The 25,678-nt window shown below is 43.8% G+C and overlaps 3 protein-coding genes and 2 pseudogenes across 3 annotated transcripts in view; 2 read left to right on the top strand and 3 right to left on the bottom strand.

Annotated features, from left to right (window-relative positions):
- Positions 1-259: 259 nt before the first annotated feature.
- On the bottom strand, positions 260-731 carry LOC103297851 (guanine nucleotide-binding protein G(I)/G(S)/G(O) subunit gamma-5-like). Its single transcript, XM_054715850.1, has one exon. The coding sequence runs from the start codon at positions 714-716 to the stop codon at positions 510-512; it is 207 nt and encodes a 68-aa protein (XP_054571825.1). The 5' UTR covers positions 717-731; the 3' UTR covers positions 260-509.
- Positions 732-3,186: 2,455 nt separating this feature from the next.
- Positions 3,187-4,320, bottom strand: LOC103297862 (telomeric repeat-binding factor 2-interacting protein 1-like). The gene is given in 3 exon segments (XM_054715188.1): positions 3,187-3,253; positions 3,255-3,821; positions 4,052-4,320. Coding segments are annotated over 3 exon segments (903 nt in total).
- Positions 4,321-4,887: 567 nt separating this feature from the next.
- On the bottom strand, positions 4,888-6,078 carry LOC114227409 (tRNA 2'-phosphotransferase 1-like; annotated as a pseudogene).
- Positions 6,079-18,030: 11,952 nt separating this feature from the next.
- Positions 18,031-18,743, top strand: LOC103297861 (60S ribosomal protein L32-like; annotated as a pseudogene).
- A 4,401-nt stretch (positions 18,744-23,144) lies between these two features.
- TAB3 (TGF-beta activated kinase 1 (MAP3K7) binding protein 3) overlaps positions 23,145-25,678 on the top strand; it is a 67,812-nt gene continuing 65,278 nt past the window's right edge. The window contains exon 1 of the mRNA XM_054720867.1: positions 23,145-23,669. The gene's annotated coding sequence lies outside the window, so the exon portion shown is untranslated. The remainder of the gene's footprint in view (positions 23,670-25,678) is intronic.

The following is a 25,678-nucleotide window of genomic DNA, read 5'->3' as shown; positions in this document are numbered from 1 at the left end:
TTCCTCTGTTGCCGGGGAAACCCAAGCCTCCCTTCTGGTAGCCATCTTGTTTGGGGTTAATTTGCATACTCGCCCTGATTGGCTGGTGGGCGTGGCTTGGCTGGTGGGTGTGGCTTGTGTAGCCAAGTGATGATTAATTTGCATATTACTCTTTTATTAGAGAGGATATATATGTACTCACTCTCAGCTCCAGCACTGGGACAGTGGCTTGCAGGGGGATATAGGTACCGTATTTTCCAGCATATAAGACTCCTGACTCTTTTTTTTTCTTTTTATACTAAGTATTTTATTTGTATGCTGCTGCCAGTGTATATAAAATAATCATTCTTTTGAAATATAAATTCATGAAAATTCAGAGAGGTAGATGTTAAGGACTGACAAAAGCAGAAGTTTGTATAGTATGGCACATGTTATAGGGTAAGCTTTTTGTACAGGCTTCAGATTTAGCTCTCTTTGAATATTCATCAGTTCAAGAGAAGTGGTTTAGAACACCTTCAAAATTCATTTTACTACAAAAAGGAACAAACTTTCTGGGGTCTGAAGGGATTGGTACTTGAAGATACTCCAGTCAGCAGGGGGTCATGTTGAGCATTCTGCAGACAGAATTGTTTCAAATCTGCAGCTGCCTGGGAAACCTTCACGCGGTTGAGCCCGGCTTCCAGCCGGAGCTGTTGAATCACTTTCTTCATAGCGGTGACACTGGAGGAACCAGACATGGTGCACAGGAGTGCTGGGCAGATTGGTCGGTCAAGACTCCTGACTTTTGAGAAGATTTTCCTGGGTTAAAAAGTCGTCTTATATGCCGGAAAATACGATATATATATATACCGAGTGGCCAGATTATTATGCGTTCAGAGATCTGGCCACTCAGTGTATACCCTCATACCCTCATATTGCCTTTCCTCAGTGCATTGGGGGGGAGAGAGAGGACACAAAGAGAAAGAGATATTATTATAAAGTCACTAATCCCATCCTGAGGTTCCCATCTTCATGACTTCATCTAACTTTGGTTCCAGTCATCATTATTTCCTTCATGAAGACCCAGCACATATTAATTCATCACTTTCAACACCAGAAAAGAAAAAGAGCTCTTTATTAACTCAGGGCACATAATGACATTACAACATTAGTATAATATCCTTAACCAGAAGAAAGGGAGATATGCTGCAGAAGGGGATAAAAGACAGAGAAAGAACCCCAGAGTAGTTGAATGCTGATGGAGCAAAAACATGAATTCTTATCCCATTTGATCTTGATTGTCAAAGACCTTAAGGTCTTGGCTCTACCAATCATTAGCTATGGGACTTTGACAAATTACTTCTCTGAACCTCAATTTCCACATTTGTAAAATGAGAACAGTAATAGAAACCACTTCTCGAATTTATTGTGAGACCATGAGACTATAATGAAGAACACTTCAAAATGTTGATTTCAACATTAATGTTGCCCATCATTTGGATCAGTGTCTTCTCAGCCATCATCTCCCACCGGAGGCAAACATCTGAGACACTGTATCACATAAATGTGTTCCCAGAGTTTATGCTCTTCCTTCTCTTTCCTGGTGTGAATATTTGGAGACATTGAACTAAGGTTAAATGCCTTTTCATCCAGTCTGCATGCTTTCATAAATTTTAATAGTCTAAATTATATAATCCCTCCATGCCTTATTGTTTGAATCAAAAAGATACAACTCTCTTCCAACTATGTAGGTCAAATATTTTCCAGTGGATTTTTGGTTTGAGCATTGTCCTGATATGCCAAGGTTGTAGGTTTAATCCCAGGTCAGGGTACATACAAGAAGCAACCAATGAATGCATAAATAAGTGTAACAAAGAATCAATGTTTCTCTCTCCCTTCCTCTCTTTCTCTAAAATCACTTTTAAAAGAAAATTAAAAGTCCATTAATACATTAATCAAATAAATATTTATTGAGTGTCCCCTAAGTATTGCTCTAGGTAGCAGGTATATGGCAGTGCACAAAACAAACTACTAGTAAAGTCTCTTATATTTCATACCGGTATACATAACTACAATAATAAAACTTCTCAATGTCTGCTGACTTTGTTCCAAAACTTCTGTTTAGAATGGTCATTGTCTCCATTCTCAGATAAAGTTTTATTTAATTTGTATTTTGACAGTGCAAACTAAGGAATCTTTAGTGCTAGAGATGAAGTAATCTGGAGTTTATCAGATAAAATGAACATCAAGAAATGACATATAAAGAAAATAAGCATGCTAAGGAGAGAAAGAAAATCTCTTTGTGACATTCATTAATTTTTATTTACTTTCATTCACTTTAAAGGCTTATTTTATAATGTAAGAAGGGAGGAAACATAATGAGGTATTTATAATACATTACAAGCTCCAAATCCACAATAAATATATCTAAAACAAAATAAATGAACTTCAGAAGTAACTTCAGCAATCTGACAACCATATTGAAAAATTATAACAGTGCATGTGTTTTCTTATCTTTACAGTTTTAAAAGTCACTGTGTAGTTGTTTTACTATACTTTCAAAATCAAGTTTTTGACAGAGTCAGCTTCATTGCTAGTTAAGATAATCTTTGAACATTTATACCAGTCAGATCAAAACTAGCAAAAGTTTAGCTGCAATGCTCAGAGTTGGGTTTCCTTTTTCAAAGTGAGTCCTTTGATACTAATCTGAGGGTGCCAGTTTTCTATTTCACTGGCCCTGTGCCTCCTACAAGTTGCTGACTCATTTGATGGAGTGGAATTAAGAACCTGTCTGAATCAATAGGCATTTGTAGCACTGAGTGCTAATTCTCCCGTGGCATCCATTTTCTCTTTCTTCTAAGGAAATAGAAATTTTAGCTAGGCACAACATTAACAAAGGTCAGCAAGATCTTGGAAAGCAGCTCACAGGCATTGAAAGCAATAGTATTAGGGTAAATAAGAAAGATTTATAACATTCAGCACTGTTTGCTGCTTCTTGCTACTTTCATTTTTATTTACTTGTAAATATACCCAATATCTTTTATTTTTATCCTGCTACACAACTCTGCATGGCTACAAAATCTAGGACTCACAGAGCAAAGACAGCATTGGTCAGAAGACAAGTATCAGCTCCAACATAAGAATCTCTGAAGTTCAATGGTCACCAAAAAATTTTTTTCTTACCACCTCATCTGCCACACCTTTTTCCTTTTCTCATTATCCTATCAATTATTTCTTTTGGAAATAAATTCTCTGAGTTACATTCTGAGCACCAAATTTTTGACCAATGTCAGATACCCTCATCAAGTTTTTTCAAATCTAAGTCATCCTGTTGGGACCAAATGGGATACCCATCAGCCCTGTGACCAGACTCTAAAAAGGAGGTAGTAGCCTCCAGCTCACCACTATATTTTAGGGAGTCCTGTGTAACTGTTGATAGATCCAAGTTAAACTTTTCCATTAACTGCTGGATGATCTTAATGGCAGTTCCCACTTCTGGTGGAGAAACTTTTTCTTCTTCTTCCTCATAAAACTGTGTTTTTGAGTCTTCCTCAGGTGTGGGTGGATCATCATCACACATTGTTATGTGTATTTCAAAATCCTCCACCACAACCTCCTCAAAGTGCCGGGTGGCTTCCATAAGCATCTTTTTGACTGCTTCTTCATTCTCCTTGATCTCTTCCTCTACAAATTCTCCTCCTCCTCTTCCTCCTCCTCCTCCTTCTCCTCCTCTTTCCTCTTCTTCTCCTTCTTCTTCCTCTTCTTCTTCAGGCAAGTCGGGAGTTCTCTTATTCTGTGGTTCCCCGCTATCGGCAGCCTCCAGGTCTTCCTCAGCTTTCTGCTTGAGTTTCAGGGAGGACAGGCTCCACCAACAGGTCCTTATGCTCCTGGCCTCGCAGGTGCTTTTATTATTTTTAAAAAATACATATTTTTTTTATTGATTTCAGAGAGGAAGGGAGAGGGAGAGATAGAAACATCAATGATGAGAGAGAATCATTGATTGGCTGCCTCCTGCACATCGGACTGAGCCCGCAACCCAGGCCTGTGCCCTTGACCAGAATCAAACCCGGGACCCTTCAGTCCGCAGGCTGACACTCTATCTACTGAGCCAAACTGGCTAGGGCCCCACAGGTGCTTTAAGAAGCGGTCCTTCAGGGACTCCCACGCGTGCTGCGTGAGCGAGCTTTTCTCCATCGCTTTCCACAAGGCGTTGCTCATGATGGAGCTGGTCGAGCGGGCATTTTCCTTCACATGGGTCAAAATAGCCACATCATCTGCGTCAGTGAAGGATATGGAGCTGCCATCTTCCCTCACAAGCAGAGTCCAGGAATGAGTGGGCCCGTTGTCTTGGCCCAGATCCATCGCTCTGCCATGGCTAACACAGGGTACCTGGAGAACTAGGCACAGAGCACAAATGACGGACCTGTGGTACTGCTCTGGACTGCGTCTTGCTCCTTTTAGCAGCATCTTACAGAGGGATGGACCCCAGTCAGCTAGCTAGAGAGCAACTGAAAATGGAAGGGAACATAACTCTATCTAGAGTCATTTCAGTCTGTGGCCTGCCATTTCAGAGCCCCACACAACTGCAAATCTCTCTGCAACTCCACAGTGAAGCAGTTTAAAGAGGCTACAAAAAAGGAAGACTTGGGAAGAGATAATACTGGGCTCCTCAAGTGCCTTCCTTCTAGACCAGTACACGAGAGCCAGAGCAGAGGTGAAGAGCATATTAAGAATGTCAACCTCCCACCCAAACTTAAGAAGCGCTAAGGAAGGAACTATCAAGTTGAATGACAGGAAGCTGAGTCAGCAGAGAGAACAGCAAAAAGCAAAAGAATATGCCTTGAAGAGATCGTGGGCTATAGTTACTTCTTTTTGTTTGTTTGTTTTCAAACAAAAGCTTTTGTCATATTTTTACATTAAAAAAAAATCTTATTGTTGAATCATCTTTCTTCCTCTGGAGCTGTGCTTGGGGCCACTCTGACACTCTGTCTCTTCATTACCAGTCAAGGAGTGGGTCTCTTGAGTATGAAATAGCTGCAGAGCCTCTTAGAAGTACTTGGGAAGCAGGAAGCTATCAGCATTCCCTGCAGTCAGGATCACCCCATTGGCAGAACAGAAGGTAATGTCGGGTGTTTGTTGATGAACAGGGCCACTTAGAAATTTGGCCACATGTCACTGATGACATCAGGCTTCCCAGGCAGTCCTGGGGCCAGGTGTATGTGCATTCTTCCCGGACAGGACAGGTCCTTGAGCAAGATGGATGGCCAGTGCTGTCAGAATGTACCATGGATGAGCATCAGAGAGAGTGCCTGTGGGGTCTCCAGGGCAGCAGCTCCAACTCAGTTACCTGCAGGTGTTACCAGGAGGAGGGGCCTTGTTCCTCCCAGGATAGAAATCAAGGGAGGAGCCATAATTAACAGAGGAGGTGAAACAGATTCGGAAGGAAATAAGTTTATTAAAGACAAAGTGAGAAAGCTCAGTGCACTGAAGCAGCACACAATAGATGGAGAATAGTATGGCTCCCCAACTTACTTCTGGGGTATGGCTTTTATAGTCACATGCTTCCTCTTCCCCCTTTGCTGGGCTGGCACTTCTCACGCAGGGGCAGGGCAGATTCCTTTGTTCCTCAGTTTCCCACCAGCAGGCTGACACTGGTTTGTGCAGGCAGAGTAGACTTTTTTGTTCTCCAGGTTCTTCTTTTGGCTCTCTGGCTCTGATTCACACAGACGCAGAAGAGCTACATGCTCTAACATACAACGTATGCTTCATTAACATCTTAGGTCTCCACTCAAGGGTGTGTCTTTTCCCTGGATTTGACTTTGGGGTTAAGTAGCCTCCTACACAGGGAGTGACTTTGATTGGCCTGGATGAGAGGACCAGTGCTGGGGTCCCCCTGCTGCTTCCCATTGTTGTCCACCATGCACTGCACATCTCCAGCTGGAAATCTGAGAAACTTGGTCAGCTATAAGAGGGTGCCTAGGGACACAAAGCTGCTCATCCCCATAGGAACACCCAGCTTCAGGGCCCTTGGTGTAGGGCTTGGTCAGGTTCTTGGGGTTGGTGAGCCCTTCTACCCCTGGGCCCTGCTGCTTCCTGCCTCCTTCCACCAGAGGAGTTCATGGCCAAGACAGATTCTCACTGCCTGGCAGCTGATCCTGCCTGATACTAACTTCTACATGTAATTGACAAGCGGCATATAGATCAGAAGCCTATTAAATGTTAGAGGGAGTCTGAAAGCCCAAGAAACCAAAACCTGGTTTGCAAATGCCGATATGATTAGGGCCTCTATAGGGGAGGAAAAATAATTTCCCCTCTATATTTCTAGGTTCCTGCCTGAGACCCCCCCTGTAATAAAAGACAGACTAACAAGGGAGAAAAGCAAACAGAAGTTTAATAATATGTATACCTCCTGTATACATGGGAGAGACCCAGAAGAACTGAGAGACTCCTGGAAATGATCCAAGCCACCATCACCTTAAATACAAAAGAAGATGTTGGGGGTGGGAAGTCAGTTATGGGCAGATGAGGCCATTATAATCACTGTAAATGAACCTTCTAAAGAGAGGGTAGAGACTAGGGCCATAGAGGACAATGGACATGAGGTACCCTTAACAGAACAGAGTTTAGGGCTGTCTGATGAGCTAACTATGGAATTTAACCTTTTGCACTCGGATGTCGAGATTAAAATTACTCTTTGAATGTATCAATAATTTGAAATATAAAAAAATCCAAATAAATAAGTTTGTATGAAAAGAAACTCCATTTTTTTTTTATTCTACTGCCGCGCTTTGTAAAATCTGGGGTATTTAAAAAATTAAATCCCGAGTAGAATAAAGGAATCGAGAAAAAAGCAAGTGAGTGCAAAGGGTTAATCCAATGCTAGCACAAGGAGCTTTTGCATTTCCCAACCAGTAGGATGCAATAATTGCCATAAACTGATGACGATTGAGTGGTTCTGTTGCTGGAGGAGTTAATAGGCCAGATCTCCTAGACACAAGTGGGCATGAGGTTGAGGTTCTTGAGGCACCACTGAAATAAGCATTTTCAGAAGCCCCCAGGGGAGAATGAGATGTGGTAAAAGGCTCCATTTGTGTGCAGTTACATTTGTCAGGTTCCAAAGTCCCCTGTCCCTTAAGCCAGTCCTGAAAGAGATGCAGCTGGGGTTCCAGTAGAGCCAGAAGCAAGGCCAGTGTCCAGAGCTTCCTTCCATGTTGCAGCCGGGTGTGGTTCAGCATTCGGGCTAATTAAAGTCCATTAGTCCATGTGCGGAGCCCCACATGGCTGTGAGCCACGTGGGTGTAGGGGAGCACAACCCCTGCAATAGGAGAGCCAGGAGCCCAGTATGCCAGAGAGAGAGAGAGAGAGAGAGAGAGAGAGAGAGAGAGAGAGAGAGAGAGAGAGAGAACTTCCTTTGTTCAGAAGTTTAAATGTTCAAGATTTGAGCCCTTGCAGTGGCCATGCCTATTCTGGCCACTGACTCATTTCCAGGTGTGACTGACAGACAGGTTGGCACCTTCCCAGGTCACTCAGACCTCACTGGGCATGCGCCCAAACTGCCTTTGTCCAGTGCATTCCCCCACTGATCAGCAGGGAACAGACTTGGAGAGCATTACATTAGCAAAGCTGTATGTATAAATGGCATGCCGATATTATCTAATCTTCCCTTTATTCCATTCCTTTTAAATAATTACCAGATTATTATAACGGTATCATTTCCAATTCTCCCTTTCCATAATCAGCATTTCTTGTTACCTTGATTCTATTACTCTATAATGTTGTCCATGGGGCACAACACTTGTCTTATTTTTTACAGATTGCAGGATGACAAGGAGATATCTAAACCTGACATAGGGGATCACACATCACTAAGAGATGGTGGACTTTGAGATATATGTGGTATAGGAGAGGAAAAAATATTTTCCCTTTGCCTTTCTAGGTTCTTGGCTGAGACTCGACCCCACCCCCTATGTAATAAAAAAAAGATTAACAGGAGAAAAACAAAAGTTTAAGTATACGTGTACCTCTCGTATACAAGGGAGATACCCAAGAAAACTGACTAATTCCCCCAAATGGTCCCAGCCACCAACTTAATTACTTTCAGTTAAAGATAAAAGATATTGGGGGTGGGGGAGGCCAGTTATGCAGGTTATCAGGAAAGCACAGTAAATAAGGGTAAGGTTGTTAATTGATAAGAATTTCTAGAGATTTAGTCATCCTCCTCTTCCTAGTAATCTCCATTTACAAAAGGAGATTTCCCTTATAAATGTCTATGTTTCTTACAAAAGGGTAACCTCTATTTTCCCACTTAATTTCAGAGCTTCTTCTGTGTCTGCTGTTTCTTAAAAATAAGCAGCTCAAGATAATCAATAGGCCAAAAAGGCATATTTTGGGGGTGGCAAATTCTGCTCCCTTTGTTAGTAACAGGATTGTACTTGGGAGTTCTCTCCCCTGGCAACAAGTATATTCTATGTGTGGGAAGGAGGGGATACATAGATGTATGTGTGGCCAGAATAGCAGAATGCCAAAGGCTAATGGTTTTCCCCCAATGTCTCTTTTCCCCTTCTATCATAATAGAATCATGAACTGAGTATGTGGCCACCTAAAATACAAACTTTATTTCCCAGTCTCCCTTATAAATAGATATGGTCATGGGACTAAGTTCTGGCCAATGGCATGTGAGAGGGAGTGATGTGTGTAACTTCCAGGTTATGCCCTTAAACACTAAGCATATGTCTTTTCTTTTCCTCCTTCCCACTAGTTAGACTACGGAGGTGGTAGAGAAGATCTGGAATCAATAGACCATGAAAGCATTCTAAGGATGGCAGAACAAAATAGAAGGAGCCTAGTTTTCTGACACTATAGAGCATCATACTACCCTAGACTTTTATAGGAGAGATTTTTATTTATCTTTTATAGAGTCATACTTATAGCTTAATTAATAAGTAATTACATATCACAATCTAATTCTAGACACCACAAAGAAAATAGACTTTTTTAGCTTTGTATAGGAGTGACAACTTCTGTAGCTTCGAGCAATATGAAATATAAAACGTGATAAAAAAGGATTAATAACTATATCATATTAACAATTCATTCAAATTTATAAGAAAGACACCTAAAACCTGTAGTTAAGACAATAGTCAATTAATTCTTGAGGAAATACAGTGAAAGAAAATTACTTGGAAAATGTTTTTCCTGTACAGACATCAAAGGAGTGAAACTTAAACTAAAGATTTTAGTTTACACCTAATAATTATATTAGCTAATACTTATTGAGGACCTATTTCATGTTAGGCACTATGCTACATATTTTTTATCATTTAATCTTCACAATATTTTATATATGAGAAACTGAGACTTAAACAGGTTAAACAAATCACCCAAGGTCATATAATTAGGAAGTGCTCAGAGCAGATTTCAAACCCAGAGGTGTCTGACTTCAGAGTCAGTACTCTCAGCTACTAAACTGTATTGCCTCCCATACCAAAATAATATCCTATATAATAAGAGAGGAATATGCTAATTATCCCTTACGCTGAGGTGTAATGACTGACTGCATAAGGACAGGATCACGGATCTGCAGGAGGGTGGGGCAGCAAACTACAAGCGTCCGATGGAAAGCTACAGGAGGGGGCAGGGAAGCAAGCTATGTGGGGGAGGCGGGGGGGGGGAGCTACAGGAGGGTGGGACAGCGGGCGGAGAGCTACCTACTGGAGCACGGATTCGTGCGCAGGGCTACTAGTTTATAATGATAACACACAATGCTGAAAAGACTGGTAAAGTGGTTTACTCATTAATTACTGTCCAGTTTGCTCTCAGATACCTCACTGCTCTTCTCTGGCTCTGTTCTGTATCATAGGAAACTAAGTTTTCCAGGTTCCTTTGTTCCTTTAGTTTTTGCCCAATGGACAGTAGTTGCAGAAGATTGGAGAGCAAGAAGAAAGAGTTTCAAAGTATTTTTCTCCCTCTCTCTTTCTGCTTCTTACACCTCCTCCTCCATGGGTCCAGCTTTTGCCAGGCCAAACCTCCTTTGATGGTCCCAGCTAGTACCAGGCAGTTCTGAGTAGGCAGACCCAGTCATGGTTGTAGTTCCCTGGTTTCTGATCCAGGTGTCCCTCCATTCCTAGGGGCCACAGCATCTTTCTACTCTTGCCTATCTCTGAGTTATTGCACCACTGACTTCTCAGCTTCTCCATTACTTTCAATGTCAATTTCCTGTTTTATTCTCTCTCTGTTAAAGGTACCAGCATGATTTCTGTGGGTTTTGGTGGAACTTGACTTAATATACAGACAACAGACCCCTTTGGGGAATAAAAGCAATAATGATGATTATACATGTTGACACACTTTTCTACCCTAAAAATGTAGCTTAAAGGGCCCAGCTGAATAGCTCAGTTGGTTAGAGTGTCATCCCCATATGCCAAGGTTGTGGGTTCGATCCCTGGTCAGGGCATATACAAGAGTCAATCAATGAATGCATAAATAAGTGGAACAATATATTAATGTTTCTCTCTCCCTGTCTCTCTCTAAAAATCAATAAAAAATCTTTTAAAAATTCAGCTTAAGGAAATAATTTAACAGAAACAAAAATCTGCACATCCTATCTAATAAAGAGGGAATATGCTAACTGACCAACACTCCATGACAAAGATGGCTGCACTCACAGCTGAGGCCAAGTTCCCATAAGGAGCCTTAACGAGCAATCAGCAGGGACCTGAGGCTACGCCCTCCCCCACCCCCTTGGGGCTTGACAGGGGACCTCAGTCCATGCCCCCTGCCCTGGAGTCAGGCTGGGGGACCTCAGGCTTCACCCCCCGCCCCAGTGCCAGGCCAGGGGACCTGAGGCCATGCCCCCCACCATGTGGGGCTTGACAGGGGACTTCAGGCCATGCCCCCAACCCTGGCACCAGGCCGGGGGACCTCAGACCGCACCCCCTGCCGGGCAGGGCTTGACAGGGGACCTCAGCCTGCGCCCCCTGCCCCAGCACTGGGCCAGGGGACCTGAGGCTGTGCCCCCCTGCCTGGCTGGGCTTGACAGGGGACCTCAGGCTGTGGCTCTCACCCAGCGGGGCTTGACGGGGGACCTGAGGCTGCGCCCCCCTCCCGGTGCTGGGCCGGGGGACCTGAGGCTGCAACCCCCCACCCAGTGGGGCTTGTCAGGGGATCTCAGGCTGTGTCCCCTACCTGGCAGAGCTTGATGGAGGACCTCAAACCACGACCCCATCCTGGCACCGGGCCAGGGGACCTGAGGCTATGCCCCCTGCCCGGCAGGGCTTGACAAGGGTGGGACTGGCCAGTTCTGGATCTAGCCCAATGCGGGGAGAGGGCAGCTGGGTCTGGGTCTCACGCGATTTTGAGGTGCATGTGGGTGGGCGGGGACTTGACTCTCAGTCCCGTGGTGTGCCCCAGACTCTGACAGGAGGAAGGTTTTCATACACATTTTACTAATTTTCTTTCATCTCTGACACTTCTATTATAGAGAAGTGTCAAATAGCAATATTAAATTATTTCCTCTAACTAATCCCCTTTTAATGTGCATGAATTTCGTGCACCGGATCACTAGTCTATCTGTATAAAAGGCTGATATGCTAAGTGTCCTTCCCTCGGTCTGAGTAATCACATAGCAACTCCTGGCTTCCTCTCCCTAGCGACGACTAGCCTCCTTGCAGTTTCTTCATAGCCAGGTGCAAACATTTCACACTTTAACCAAATGTCTGTGAAGCATTTTCCCATGCCTCATCTCATTTGATCCCCACAGAAGTCCTGGAGTAGGTAGATAGGAGACTTGGTGGAATCCTATTTTCTTTTCATTAGCCAGAAAACAGAGATTTAGAAAGTTTAGAAACTTGACCCAACTGAAAAGAAGTAAGAAATGGTGGGCCTTGAAAATGACTTCAGGCTTTTTCACTGTGCAGAATATAGTCAAACACTGCTGCAGTTAAATATTTTACCCTTTGTTCTCCCTACATGATCTACAATAATAATCTGCTTCATGTTGATATTTACTGCTGTGTTGCTGACAATTACCTGATAAAGAGAAGTTGGGGTGCTTCACTGGGCTGGAAAAAGTTTAGCTAAATGAGAAAGCAGGTCTAATTAAGCAAGTTTATTCTATATCTATAAAAGGCTAAGTTGACTCACGCATGCACCATACATATAAAGGTCTCGCTGGTGCCAATCGCATGCATGTGTTTCGATCTGTCATTGTGGATCGTGAATTTGGTTGACACTTCTATTATAGAGAAAGGGCGAATAGTGATATTAAAATATTTCTTCTAATTAAATTTGCTTTCAATGTGCACAAATTCATGCACCAGGCCACTAGTAGATGTATATTTCAGTATTATTGATAAGAGCAGAAAACTGGAAACCATCTAAATGTTCAATATTAGGATACTGGACAAAATTCAGGGTACATAACACAATAGAATAATATGCAGCCATTCTAATGATTATATTGATACCATTATAATCAACCTAGTTATTAATAACAAGAAAGGAGCAAAAGGAAGGCCAAATATTATAGGCATGTCATTTGGGCAGCTTCACCAGGAAGCTACAACTTAACAATCCCCAGGGAACCACTGGTCTATTCCCTGCAGATCACTGGAGGAGAAGAATAGACACAGGCGCAGTAAAGTTGAGGTGACTTCAGGAAGGTACTTGTTTGTCAGTCACACCAAGGCCAGAATGGGAAAGGCCACTGCAAGCACTCAGAAATTTGGGACATTTAATCCCTTAAACAAAGGAGTTCGCTCTCTTGGCATGTTTCACTTGACTCCTGGGGCTCTCTCACCCTGCTTCCTGGCATTCTCCCACGTGGCCCACGGCCATGTGGACCCCCACACACAATGGACTAATGTACTGCTGCTAGCCTGATGCTGAACTGGACCCGGCTGCAACATGGAACGGAAACTCTGGATACTGACTTGGCTTTTAACTTTACTGAAACCTCAGCTATATTTCTATGACTGGAATGTGACTTTGAAAACCCATGGATGTATTTCCATGCAAATAAAAATCACTCATCCACCCATGTGAGTCTCAGAAAATTCTTTTTCTCAAGGTATCATCAGAACCCCATTCCTATCACCCAGTGGGGAAGAGGACACCCCAATATATCCAATAACAGTATCAGTCAGCTTTTGCTTCAGTAACAGCTGATCCCCAAATCTCTGACTTATCACAAGTCTATTCTCACTTAGCTTCCTATCCTTTGCAGGTTAACTGCAACTCTGCTTCATCCCAGGACCCAGCTGGAAGGACCAGCCCCATGTTGGTCTCAGTGCAGTGGAAAAAGAGCAAGATAGAATTATACAATCGCTCTTAAAGCTTAGACTCAGATATGGGATATGTCATTTCTGCTCTCTAATTCCACTGGCCAAAGCAAGTGGAATTAGAGGAAAGGGGCAGCAAAGATTTTCAACAATAATAACATCTACCACAATAATCAAGACTATGAAAAATGTTTGATATAATGATAAGAATCTACAAAAATATTTTGCGTGCACTATTGTGGTTGAGTCTGCTAATGGTACACCAATATCCATTCTAATGTGTTTCCTGGGCATATGAAGTTAGCTATAGTCGTATGACTAATTTCCAGTCAATGACAGTATCTACCTGAAGATATTAGAGCCCATAGGTGAAGGGCTCAGTCCTGTAGGACTGCCCCTTCCCTTCTGACTTCAGATACCATCTGCAAGTCCAGTTTGTCACCCGTGCTTCTGATTAACTGGCTATAAATTGTAGGTTCCGATGACCCCTTCCTTGTGCTTGATTTATTTGCTAGGGAAGCTCACAGAATTTAGGTGAACAGTTTACTTGCTGTTTATAATAATCTCACCAGTTTATTATAAAAGGATATAACTAAGGGACAGCCCAGATGAAAGGAATGCCTAGGGCAAAGTATGGGAGGGAAGGAGCATGGAGCGTCCATGCCCTCTCTAGTGCGCCACCTTCTTAGTACCTCTACCTGCTCACCAACCCAAAAGCTCTCTGAACCCCTTCCTTTTGCATTTTTATGGAGGGTTCATCAGAAAAAACAATTAATTAAATCATTGGCCATTGGTGATTTTCTTTTATTTTATTATTGATTTATGAGAGAGAGAGAGGGAGAGGGAGATGGAGAGAGAGAGAGAGAGGGAGAGAGATGTGAGAGAGAAACATCCATCAGTTGCCTCCTGTACATGTCCCGACTGGATATGGAAGCCAAACCTGGATATGTGCCCTGACCAGGAACCTAACCTGCCACCTTTCGGTGTATGGGATGATGCTCCAAACAACTGAGTCACACTGGCCAGAACTGGCCATTGGTGATTAATTCAACCTCCAGCCCCTTTCCCTTCCCCAGAGGAGGGAGGGTGGGGCAGAACATTCCAACCCTCTCGTCACAGAGTTGGCCTCCTTGGCAACCAGCCACCATCCTTAGGGGCTTTCCAAAAGTCACCCCATTATCCTAAACTCGGTGTAGTGGGAAAGGGCTTGTTATGAGTAGCAAAAAGCACTTCTATAGCTCATATCACTTAGGAAATTCCAGCGGTTTTATAAGCCTATGCCAGGAATGCTAACAAAACCTAAATATATATATTTCTTATTATAAATCATAATATCACAAGGACACACTCTCATGCACCCTGATTTACCATCTCCCAGCTTTTCCCTCCCACATTACTAGGCTCATGACAATGGGTCAGAAGATTATAGAATGGGAAGTTTAGAAAGAATTCTTGTGGTGCCACCATTCTGTGATCGGGAGCATGAGGTTTAAAAGTAAACAAGTGATGATTGTAGGTACTAAAAGGAGATGAATACCTAAGTGCAGAAGGTTTATTGATAAATTCTTTTGGGAAATACACCTGTAAGGAACCAAGGAAAAGAAAATTGAACAGAAGGAGACACTGACCCAGTATGAAGCTGCAACCAAAGCTTAAGCCTATATCTCACATAAAGCTCTGAAGCTGGACAGACCTTCAGTGTTTTCCCAAGTTATTGCAAGGAAAACAAGACTGTGTATTTTCACAGCAGCCAGTCAGTAGCTGTGGTCCACCTACTGAGAAAGTGCCTAATCTTTGTGAGGCAGATTCCTCAAAGCAAAGGCAGTTGCTAGGGAGGAACATAGATATAAACTGTCAGGAATCAACAGCTCCAGCAACTCAGAGCTAGGTGCATTGCCCTGAAGAGGGAATCTTGGTGGAGCATCACAGTTTCCACTCTATCTTTGCTATAAGCTTAATGAGGTCACTCCATATGAACTCTTTCCTTTTAAAAAAATATTTTTATTGAATTTTTAGAGAGAGAGGAAGGGAGAGGGAGAGAAACATCGATGTGAGAGCGCAACATCAATCGGCTGCCACCTGCACACCCCCTATCGGGGAATCAAGACTGCAACCCGGGCATGTGCCCTGACCAGGAATCAAACCAACAACCTTTTAGTGCATGGGAAGACGCCCAACCGAGTCACACTGGCCACAGCTCCATATGAACTCTTTCTAATTCACCTACCCACTCATTTTCTTCTGTCTGCTTAGCCAAAAAACAGTGTTTTCCTCTCCTGTCTTCTACCACTGTTATCCACCCAGTGGCTCTATAGCAAACCTACCTTGCTGGCTCACTAGACAAGAGATTTTTTGAAGAAATCTAGTTGTGATTCTCTCAACTTTAGAGTTGAGGAAGGTGGGCAACTGTCAGCCTCTGTATGAGGATTCTCTTACAGCATCATTGAGCTTATCTAGCATTAAGGAAAGATAAATTGAGAGTCAAAATGAATTTACTTAGAAGTAGATACTGAGCATGTTTTCTATTTTAAATGTACTTTTTGGGGAAAGAAATTAGAGATTACTTTGTACTGGTCAAGAAAACTGGCCCCCTAAATGTTTTTATTCCTATTATTAATGAAAATTTGAGTCCAAACAAGGAAAAGACGTTGAACCAATTTTAATTAAGCTCTTTCTTCTGAGAAAGGTTACCACTCCCAAGATGATAGCTTTGGTAGAGATGAGCCAGTGAGGAGTTGACCACTGGGTGGGGGCACTGGTGTTTAGGAGTAGGAAACTAGCAGGGAAAAGGTTGATCCTGGTCACCACCTGGAGTTACTGAGATTGGTATACTATATCTATCCAGTTCAGGTGATGGCCCAAGATCCAACCCAATTCCTTTGGCTTGTTCCAAAAAGACCCCTGCTGAGTATAGGTGAATTGTGTTCCAGCAGGGGCACTAACCCATTATCTATCACCAGACACACAATTTCCAGGTCAGAGAATGCCTAACCAAGAGACAATGAATATATCCCCACGGTTGAAAGGGTGGAGGTGATGGGCAACTGGTGTCTCTTCCTTCTTTATCCTTTGCACTTAATAATTTTATTTCCCCTCTTTACATGTCTTAGTATAAGAGGGCTCAATTTTGCATTTCCTTGTGCTTATAAAAGCAAAAATTAAAATAGGCTGTATTTAGTTCTTCTAGCAAACTCAGAAGGCATTCTGGCACACTCATTATTTAGGGTACTGTCTAGTACAGGGGCAAGTGCTAAACGAGGGTTGTTAAGTGGGAAGCAAAGTAGGGTATAGAACACAGGGAAAAAAATTAGATTATGAGGAACCCCTTTCCCATTGAGAATCACCAAATCACAAGGTAAAAGTCAATCAAAGGGTCTACAAAGAAGTAAAAATTAATGTAATTTAAACAGAGTATTTTAGTACAAAGAGTACATTTGTCTGAAAGTCATCCTGAGAGAACTCATGCTAGGTTACAGGCAAAAAGCTAACTGGAACTAGGGATCTGCTATTCTCCCAGAGAGATGACCTGCACCCAAGTTTAGCTTCCCATGGGACTTCCTTCCCTTATAGGAGGACTGTAATATCCATTTAGTCTCTGGGTTCCAGACAATGCCTATAAACAGCTGGCACCCTAAATCCAAATTGCCTGGCACTAAGCAGCACAAGGTTCCTCATAGGCTTGTTCTACAAGAAGGGAGAACCCAGGATCTCCCTTTAGGCCCAACAATTGAACCTCTCACCAAAGTTCAATTAGCTACTACTGGCCCAACCCACCACCTGCAGAAACCAACACTGAGCCATGGTATGGCATAATTTCTCAAGAAAACCAGCCAGCCACTTGGGTAAATTGATTACTTTGGATCCCTTCCACATGGGGTGTGTGTGACTGTGGGGCAGCAATTTATTCTTTCCAGAACTGATTCATACTCACATTATGAGTTTGCCTTTCCTATCCTGGTTCCCCCAGCAGCACCACCATTGAAGAGTTTTCAAAATGATCATCTATTGTTGTGGTAATCCCATACTGTACTGCCTAAAACCAATGGACCCATGTTACTGCAAAGGAGTTGCACATGACCATGAGAACCACTGGTCTCATCATATACCTCGTCACTCAGAAGCAGATAGCCTGATGAAATAGCCCATTAAAAGTTCAGCTAACCCAGCCGGTGTGACTCAGTGGTTGAGCGTCAACCTATGAACCAGGAGGTCACAGTTCGATTCCTGGTCAGGACACATGCCCAGGTTTCAGGCGGCAGTCGATCAATTATTCTCTCTCATCATTGATGTTTCTGTCTTTTCTCCCTCTCCCTTCCTCTCTGAAGTCAATAAAAAATATATATTTTTTAAAAAGCTGATTTTTTAGCCTTTATACCATACCCTGTGGAGTTGAGGTGACTTGCTAAGAGGGAGTTCTTGTTGGCCTAATGAATAGCCTCTATTCTTGTCACCATGAGTGACTCTGGGTGAGACCAGAAGAACAGCTGTCCAGCTGAGCCGAACCCAACTTGCTAACCTGCTGCATAATGAACAAATACAATAGTTATTATTTTAGACTGTTATGTTTTGGAGTAGTTTATTATGTGGCAATCGATTATTGATACAAAAAGAGAGCTCAAAATATCTAAAGTGGCACATAAGATATGTCTGATACAGCTGAAGAAAATGCATGCAAAGTTCTATCACATTCTAAAGAGAGTTTCACCAAAAGGCAGCAAAACCGGTTCTATGACTATCACCCAAACACCTCCTCCAGCCTGAAAAAAAGAACACTAGCTTTGTCTAAGGAGGTGGCAGCCATCTCCTACTCAGCATCATGGGTGCCCTCAGACCCCTCATAAAAACCAAGATTGTAAAAAAGAGGACCAAGAAGTTCATTTGGCACCAGTCAGACCAATCTGTCAAAATTAAGCATAACTTGCTCTGCCGGTGTGGCTCAGTGGTTGAGTGTCTACCTATGAACCATGAGGTCCCTGGTTCAATTCCCAGTCAGGACACATGCCTGGGCTACAGACTCGATCCCCAGTAGGGGGAGAGGCAGCTGATTGATGATGTTTCTCTCTCATCAATGTTTCTCTCTCTCTCTCTTTATCCCTCTCCCTTCTCTCTCTCTCTAAAAAAAAAAAATCAATAAAAACATATTTTAAAAAAATTAAGCATAACTGGAGGAAACCCAGAGGCATTTACAATAGTGTGAGCAGAAGATTCAAGGGCCAGATCTTGATGCTCAAAATTGGTTATGGGAGCAACAAGAAAACAAAGCATATGCTGCCCAGTGGTTTTAGGAAGTTCCTTGTCCACAACGTCAAGGAGCTTGAAGTGCTGCTGATGTGCAACAAATCTTACTGTGCTGAGACTGCTCACATTTCCTGAAAGAACCGCAAAGCCATTGTGCAAAGAGCAGCCCAGCTGGTCATCAGAGTCACCAATCCCAATGCCAGGCTACACAGTGAAGAATATGAACAGAAAGCTTGTGTGCACACTGCATTTGTGTTAATAAAACCATAAGATTCTGCCAAAAAGAAAAAAGACTAGAAGGGAGATTTTATTACTTAGCACTTTTGAGGAAATGTAGATTCTTCTCTCCCACTAGGGCGGGGGCCTCCAAGAGCTGAGTGAGGAATGTCTTCAAGATATATCACCTCGCCCTGGCCGATGTGGTTCAGTTGGTTGAGTGTCTTCCTATGCACCAAGAGGTTACCCATTGGATTCCCTGTCAGGACACATACGGTTGCAGGCTTGATCCCCAGTAGGGGGCATGCAGGAGGCAGGCAATTGATGTCTCTCTCTCTCTCTCTCTCTCTCTCTCTCTCTCTCTCTCTCTCTCAAAAAATCAATATTACTGAATAGAGGCTATCTATAGGTCCAACCCAGGCAGATAATTTTAGGGAGAGCTGGCCACATATCCTTGGAGTTTGGAGACCAGAGTCAGCAGACACACAGTTGCATGCCTGCCTATTGCCATCAGTATTATGAAGACAGGAAGATTGCTGGGGCAGCAGGACAGGGTGGCATGTCTATTGTTCAGCATGGCAAGGACATGTGAGTTTCCCATGGATCAAGTGAACATCAAAGAAAGCAAATAAGCTTGTGCCTTGCCAGTGGGTGAGTGGATCCTGGAAGTAAAAAGTTGTGGGTATTCCAGAAGAGGTAGGGACTAAGAAGAAGTCAGAAAAGGTTGAATCCATATCAAAGAACTGTATCTTGAGGAAGGTCCTGAAGAATCATGCTCACCCCATGAGAGAGACAGCATTTGGGTGCCAGACACATAGAAGGCATTCACAACCAAGAGGACTTATAGCAGTATCAAAAAGTAAAAGAGACCAGGGATTGAGGAAAGAAAGGCCAGAAGAAAGAGCATTATTTGTGTCCTCAGATGTGCTATTAAACCTTCCCAGTGGAAGCCTAAGAAGAACCCCCAAATGAAACCAAGGGAGAAAGAGCCAATTTTAGGCATCTGCCATGTGCAGAGATGACAAAGGCATCTTATGACTACATCTGTAAAGCAGTAACTTGCCCACCTCCAATCCCACCCTCTTCATCCTTGGAGAAGAAACTGTGGTTAGCAAAATGGGGAAGGAGACGTAGAAGCCTATAGAACAGAAAGAGAAGGATTATACTTGCTTCTCTGACTTTTTTTAAAATATATTTTAATTGATATCAGAGAAGAAGGAAGAGGCAGAGATAGAAACATCAATGATTAGAGGGAAAACATCAATGATGAGAGAGAATTATTGATCGGCTGCCTCCTGCATGCCCCCTACTGGGGATTGAGACTGAACCCCAGGCGTGTGCCCTGAACTGGAATCAAACTGTAACTTCCTGGTTCATAGGTTGACGTTCAACCACTGAGCAGAACTGGCTGGGCTGCTTCTTTGACTTTAAACTCCTCACTGATGAGAGAGAACAAGGTATAACTTTAAATCAAGTTCTGAGTTTTGATTATTTTATGGGGCTGCTGGTTGTCTCCCCAACCTTTTTTCTAAAGATTTTAGCTAGGTACAAGACTGCTTAGAATAAGACCACATTCCCCAGTCTCCCTTGCAGGTAAACACAGTAATGTGATTAAGTTTTGCCAATGGACTGTGAACACAAGTGATGTTAACAACTTCTGGGTTGTGATCTTGAAGGAAATGGGTAAGCCTTCTCCCTCTGGACCAAATAAACTAAGACAACAGTCTAGGGATGGTGGAGCAAGAAGACAGAAGGAGACTAACTCCCGCTCACTTTGTGGAACAAAGTTGTTTTTGCCATGTAATAGGCAAAACTCTCAGTGCCATATCACAATGCACATTCATTTCTCACTCATGGGTTGGGGAGTTGGCTGGGCAGTTCCGTGTGTGTTTTTTTAAATATATTTTTATTGATTTCAGAGAGGAAGGGAGAGGAGAGAGATAGAAACATCAATGATGAGAGAGAATCATTGATTGGCTGCCTCCTGCACGGCCCCTACTGGGGATCGAGCCAACAACCCGGGCATGTGCCCTTGAGTGGAATCGAACCTGGGACCCTTGAGTCTGCAAGCTGATGCTCTATCCACTGAGCCAAACCAGCCAGGGCTGGGCAGTTCTGTTTGATATGAAACCCTGAATCTGAAGCAGGTTTTCTATAAATGTTTTAACATGATGGTCCCCACTATGTGGGATGTGCAACAGGAGTGAATGGCCCCTTTCTGACCACATCCAGCTTCCAAAATGCTCTGCTTCAAGATGTGGGTCAACATGTGTCCCTGGATCCGGGTGAGGCCTCGTACACCTAGGCCCGGATGAGGCCACGTGCCCCTGGGTCTGGGAGAGTCCAAGTGTCCCTGGGTCCGGGTGAGACCATGTGTCCCTAGATCCGGGTGAGGCCACGTGCCCCTTAGTCCGGGTGAAGCCGTGCCCCTGGGTTCGCCGAAACCAAACCAGAGGGAGTCGGACCTCCGTTACCACCATTTGTCCACCATCCAGAGCTGAGGGGTCAGTGCTGACATGTACAGATAAGGAACTGGTGGACATTGAAATTGGGTCTCAAAAGAACTGTTGGTCCAGAAAGAAACTCACTACAGACTGATCCATCTGCCTGTCAACATAACTATTATTGCTCGTCTCACATTCAGTTCTCATAAGTATATATCTAGTGACATATGATCTCGCTCATCTAGGGGAAATGATGAACAACATAGACTGAGGAACAAGAACAGAACCAGAAGCAAGGAGGCATCGATGGGACTATCGGGCCTCAGAGGGAAGATAGGGGAGGGTGGGGGGAGGGGGAGAGATCAACCAAAGGACTTGTGTGCATGCATATGAGCCTATCCAACGGTTAAGTTCAACAGGGGGTTGGGGCATGCGTGGGGAGGGGGGGATGGGAATGGGGGGATGAGGACAAATATGTGACACCTTAATCAATAAAGAAATTAAAAAAAAAAAGATGTGGGTCAAGTTCAGCTCTGCTCTACATGTGTCATTCTCATCACCAGGTTGGAAGGAGATTAGAAGCTCTCAGGACAGTGGCGGTTCCTTCCCATAGCAACAATTGGATCCAGTTTGCCCACACTGGTGGAAACAGCATCTTGAGTCCCCCTCAGAGACACCAGCACCATAAGATGATGCTCCCTCCTCATAGGTCTGAGTTTCAGCTCCATAAGGCTGTCCTCTAAATGTCTAAATTATAATAATCCCTACTTCTGCCCTTAGTACCCCAAGCTCTAGGCATAGTAGCTGCCTCCTGCAGTTGCTATCTTTGCAATACATTGTTCTCTTCTTGCTTTTTCAGTTATTTAATGATCAATTCTTTACATTAAACTCTTTGTTAAAATAATTGAGGTGGTTTATTTCCTGACAGCACCCTAATTCACTGCAGTAAATCCTATGCCTGTGAGACTCTCCTCAAGAATTCTCTCTTTGATATATTTCATGACAGCCCACTCCCAGTATCTTCATTCCCCTGCACTTTTTTTTTATCAAAGAATTTACTGTGAACTGTCATCATTAGTTGTTTTTTTCTCATCCATCCCCATCTCAGGCCAATAGCTCCCTGAGGTCAGAGCACATCTGTTTCCTTAGCACCTGGCATAGGAAACTGAACGACACACGTTTGAATGAATGAATGAATGAATGAGCGAGGAAAAATAAAACAGGAACAGACGCAGTTAATAGTATGAGATTTGGAAGGTTCACAAAACGCCAAAATGAAAGAGAAAGTTAGATGGGGCTGTGAGAAACAGGAGGGCTGTGGCTGCCAGCTGCGCGCCCAGCTCTGAGCACATATTAAGTTCTCAATAAATAACGCGCATCGACCACAGGATGAAAGTACAGCTGAGACTCTGCAAAGAATACTCGTTGACAGGGAGGGTAAGAAGGCTGGAGAACTCCTGGGGACATCAAAGTAGTGTTGGCCCTTTGGGTTCTAGAGGGATGACCCAGCCCTAAAGGACGCCTCTCACTTCGCCAACGGGTCGTGCCCAGCCCTTTCCGGAGTTTCATTCCGGTTCCTCCGCCCCCTCCTTCTCCGCTCCGCGCCTCCAGAGGAAACAGGTAAGACGTGGAGCACTAGGGGTGCTATTTAAGGGGCTTTTTTGGGCATGCGTTATCCTCCGCCGCCCCCGCGCACGCGCATTAACCTGCTGTGAGGAGCACTGGCCCTTGGCCGATTAGGGGGAGCGTTCGCTCAGAAGCGCGCTCAGGCTACTCTTAACTGACCACCTTTCCCGTGGCCCCGCCCTCCCGTGACTGTGGGGAAGGCTCGCGAGATCGCCCTCGGCAGTCTCCGACGGCGCCATCTTTGTGCCTGGCGAGCGACGGCGCCCGACGGGAGACCCGAAGCCTGAGGTTCGCACGCCAAGCTCTTGCTGAGAGCGGATCCCGGAAATACGAGGCGGGCCTCGGTGGGAGGGACGCACTGAGGGAGGAGGGAGGAAAGGGGGCGGTGGCGGCGGCTCTCACCGTATCCGGGCTCCGCGCGGCGCACACCCGAGGGGGGGGGTCGGGCGGGGAAGCAGCGCCGGCCCGGACCCCCCGCGGGAACAGGCGGCGGGAGTGACTGAGAGGCGGCGGCTGCGGCTGCGGCTGCGGCGGACTGGGAGCAGCGTTTGCCCGGTGAGTGTCCGTGAGGAGGCCCGGCACCTGCCCGGACTGGGGCGTCGGGGATGGCTTCGGGGTCCTCCTGGTGACCCCGCGTTCGGGCAGTGGGCGTGTGCGCGACTGCCTGTGACCCAGGGCTGGGCTCGGCCTGGGGCTGCGGGGCTGCCGAGGTCTGCGCAGGGCCTGGCGCATTCGCCCCGGACGGCCGAGGAGAGAGGGAGTGGCCGGGGCCAGGGGTAGCCCTGGCCCCCGAACAGAGGGGATGATGTCCTTCCTCGCCGGACCCTGGACTTTGAAGCCCCAGCAGAGCGTTTGGGGATGAGATGAGAACAAACGCACCAAGGTTGGAGTTGTTGAGATCGCGAGGAAGGTTAGTAGTAATTGTTGTGAAAGAGGTTTGCAAATGATTGTGGGCAGGTGTAGAGTAAGGAAAAACATGGTCTACGTTCATTTAAAGATCACATGAGGATTCCTCTGAGGGCCAACAGATTAGAGTTATTATCAGTGGAGTTCTATAGTTTAATACTGTGTGCCAGGTCATTAAAGTTCATAAAAGCAGGATTTTGGGGGGTTGCATGGGGGACAAGTTGGGTTATAAAGTAAGCTGCATATAAAGGTTCACACTGTTGATGAAAAGCATTTGTCCTATAAAATTGCTCAAGAAAACTTGTCACCTTTGGTCCAGACAGGGCTTGTCAATTCCATGTGTTCTTCAGTGACGTTTGTCAAACAGACAATACTTTTGGCATGTGATCTATTTATTTCTGGTTTGTAAAAATAAGACGGAATGGGGAAAAACAATTTGACCATTTGAAAAGCTCCTTTTGCACACTTTTTATTTTGAAAGTAAAAGGGGATTTACTTTTTTCTTTGCAAATGCTTTACAAGACATTTGTAAGAAGAAAACATTTAGATCAAAAAAGGGCTTTTGAGATGAGAGTTTACTTTTTCACAGTATTAAATTTTAAAGGATTTCATTACTCATGGTATATTTTGTGATGATTTTTTTATAAACACTGGAAGATTGCAAGCAAATACACATACATAATTTTAAATCAGTGTATGATATGAAGTTTTTCACCTTGAGCTCTTCCCCTCACCCATTTGGCTTAATCAAGGGAAAAACTTTAGTGTAGGTAAAAATTAAATATGTGATCTTCATCTTTACGTTGGACAGAATATAGGAATATAATAATCTATATTGTCACTCTGAATTTTCTTCTACATATTTAATAGTCTTCTCAGTTATAGATACCACACTCTGTACAGTTTGTGTTGGAACAAAGGGAATTAACATTGATTATATTCAGGCACTGGGCTTGGTGAATTATGTACTTTTGTATTTAATCCTCATAGTTACCCTGTGCCAAAGATAACGTTATCCCTGTTGTACAGATAATGAAACGTCCAGTATTCTTCAATATCTTTCCTGAGGAGGTGATATAGCTGGTAAATTGCAGAGCTAGAACTTATGTGTGTCTGATTCTAGAATGTGTTTCTTCTCCTATGCTCTGCATAAGTGTATGTGCTGACTGATACAGATTTTATGAAAGTGGAAATTTTTGTCACAAAGAGACTTTTCAATTCTGTTGCTAATCTTGAAAGCTTTCAGTGTTCTTGGCTGAAGATAATCTCAAGTTTTTTCCCCCCAGATATCTTTCTAGCCAGAGGTAACATTTTCGCAGGTCCGCTGATTAGTAAGGATTCCTAGTAGCTGAGGTGACCTATCTGAAAGATAGTTTTCACTATCTTTGTCTCCAATTTCAGCATGCCCAATATACTTAAAATGTTTTGTTTATTCTGATCCTGAATAGTTTTTCAAATAACATTATTAAAATAAAATACCAACTATTTATAGGGGTTTGAATTTGCTTTATCATAGCTTGAAGGTATACATACACATACCCACCACCCTGCCTTCTCCAGCAAGTGGAGTACTTGATAACAGATGCTGTTTTTCTTCTCTTTCATTTAGTGCAGAAGTTTTGGACCTAGTTTGTGGTTTACAGAAAACACAGTAGCTATTCTGGGATCCAGCATAATCTTCTGTGGGGCTAGGGAGTAGAAGACCTTCGAGATTCCAAGCAGTATCTTAGATGAAATGAAACAGCAGGAACATCTTGCTAGTGCCATGGCCATTGGTTACTTTTATCCCCCATTGGTCTCTGCTCTTGCATCTTTGATGTTCTGCTGAGTTTGCCATCCCGGTCATTATCTCTGTTTAAGAGAGTTCAACTGGAAGAGTAGCTGCTAAAATTTAAAAAAAAAAAAGATGCTAGCTGGCACTGATCCTTTGAGGTCCTTTGATTAGATTTACTTGTCTAATTATCCCTGGCTGGAATTTCAGGAGAAGTTATGGAAGTTGGGATTTGCTGCTCC

Source organism: Eptesicus fuscus, chromosome 1 (assembly GCF_027574615.1).
Source record: "Eptesicus fuscus isolate TK198812 chromosome 1, DD_ASM_mEF_20220401, whole genome shotgun sequence".
In the NCBI taxonomy this organism is placed as follows: Eukaryota; Metazoa; Chordata; class Mammalia; order Chiroptera; family Vespertilionidae; genus Eptesicus; species Eptesicus fuscus.
The sequence above is the reverse complement of the archived record's forward strand: the minus strand, read 5'-3'. Positions and strand labels throughout refer to the sequence as shown.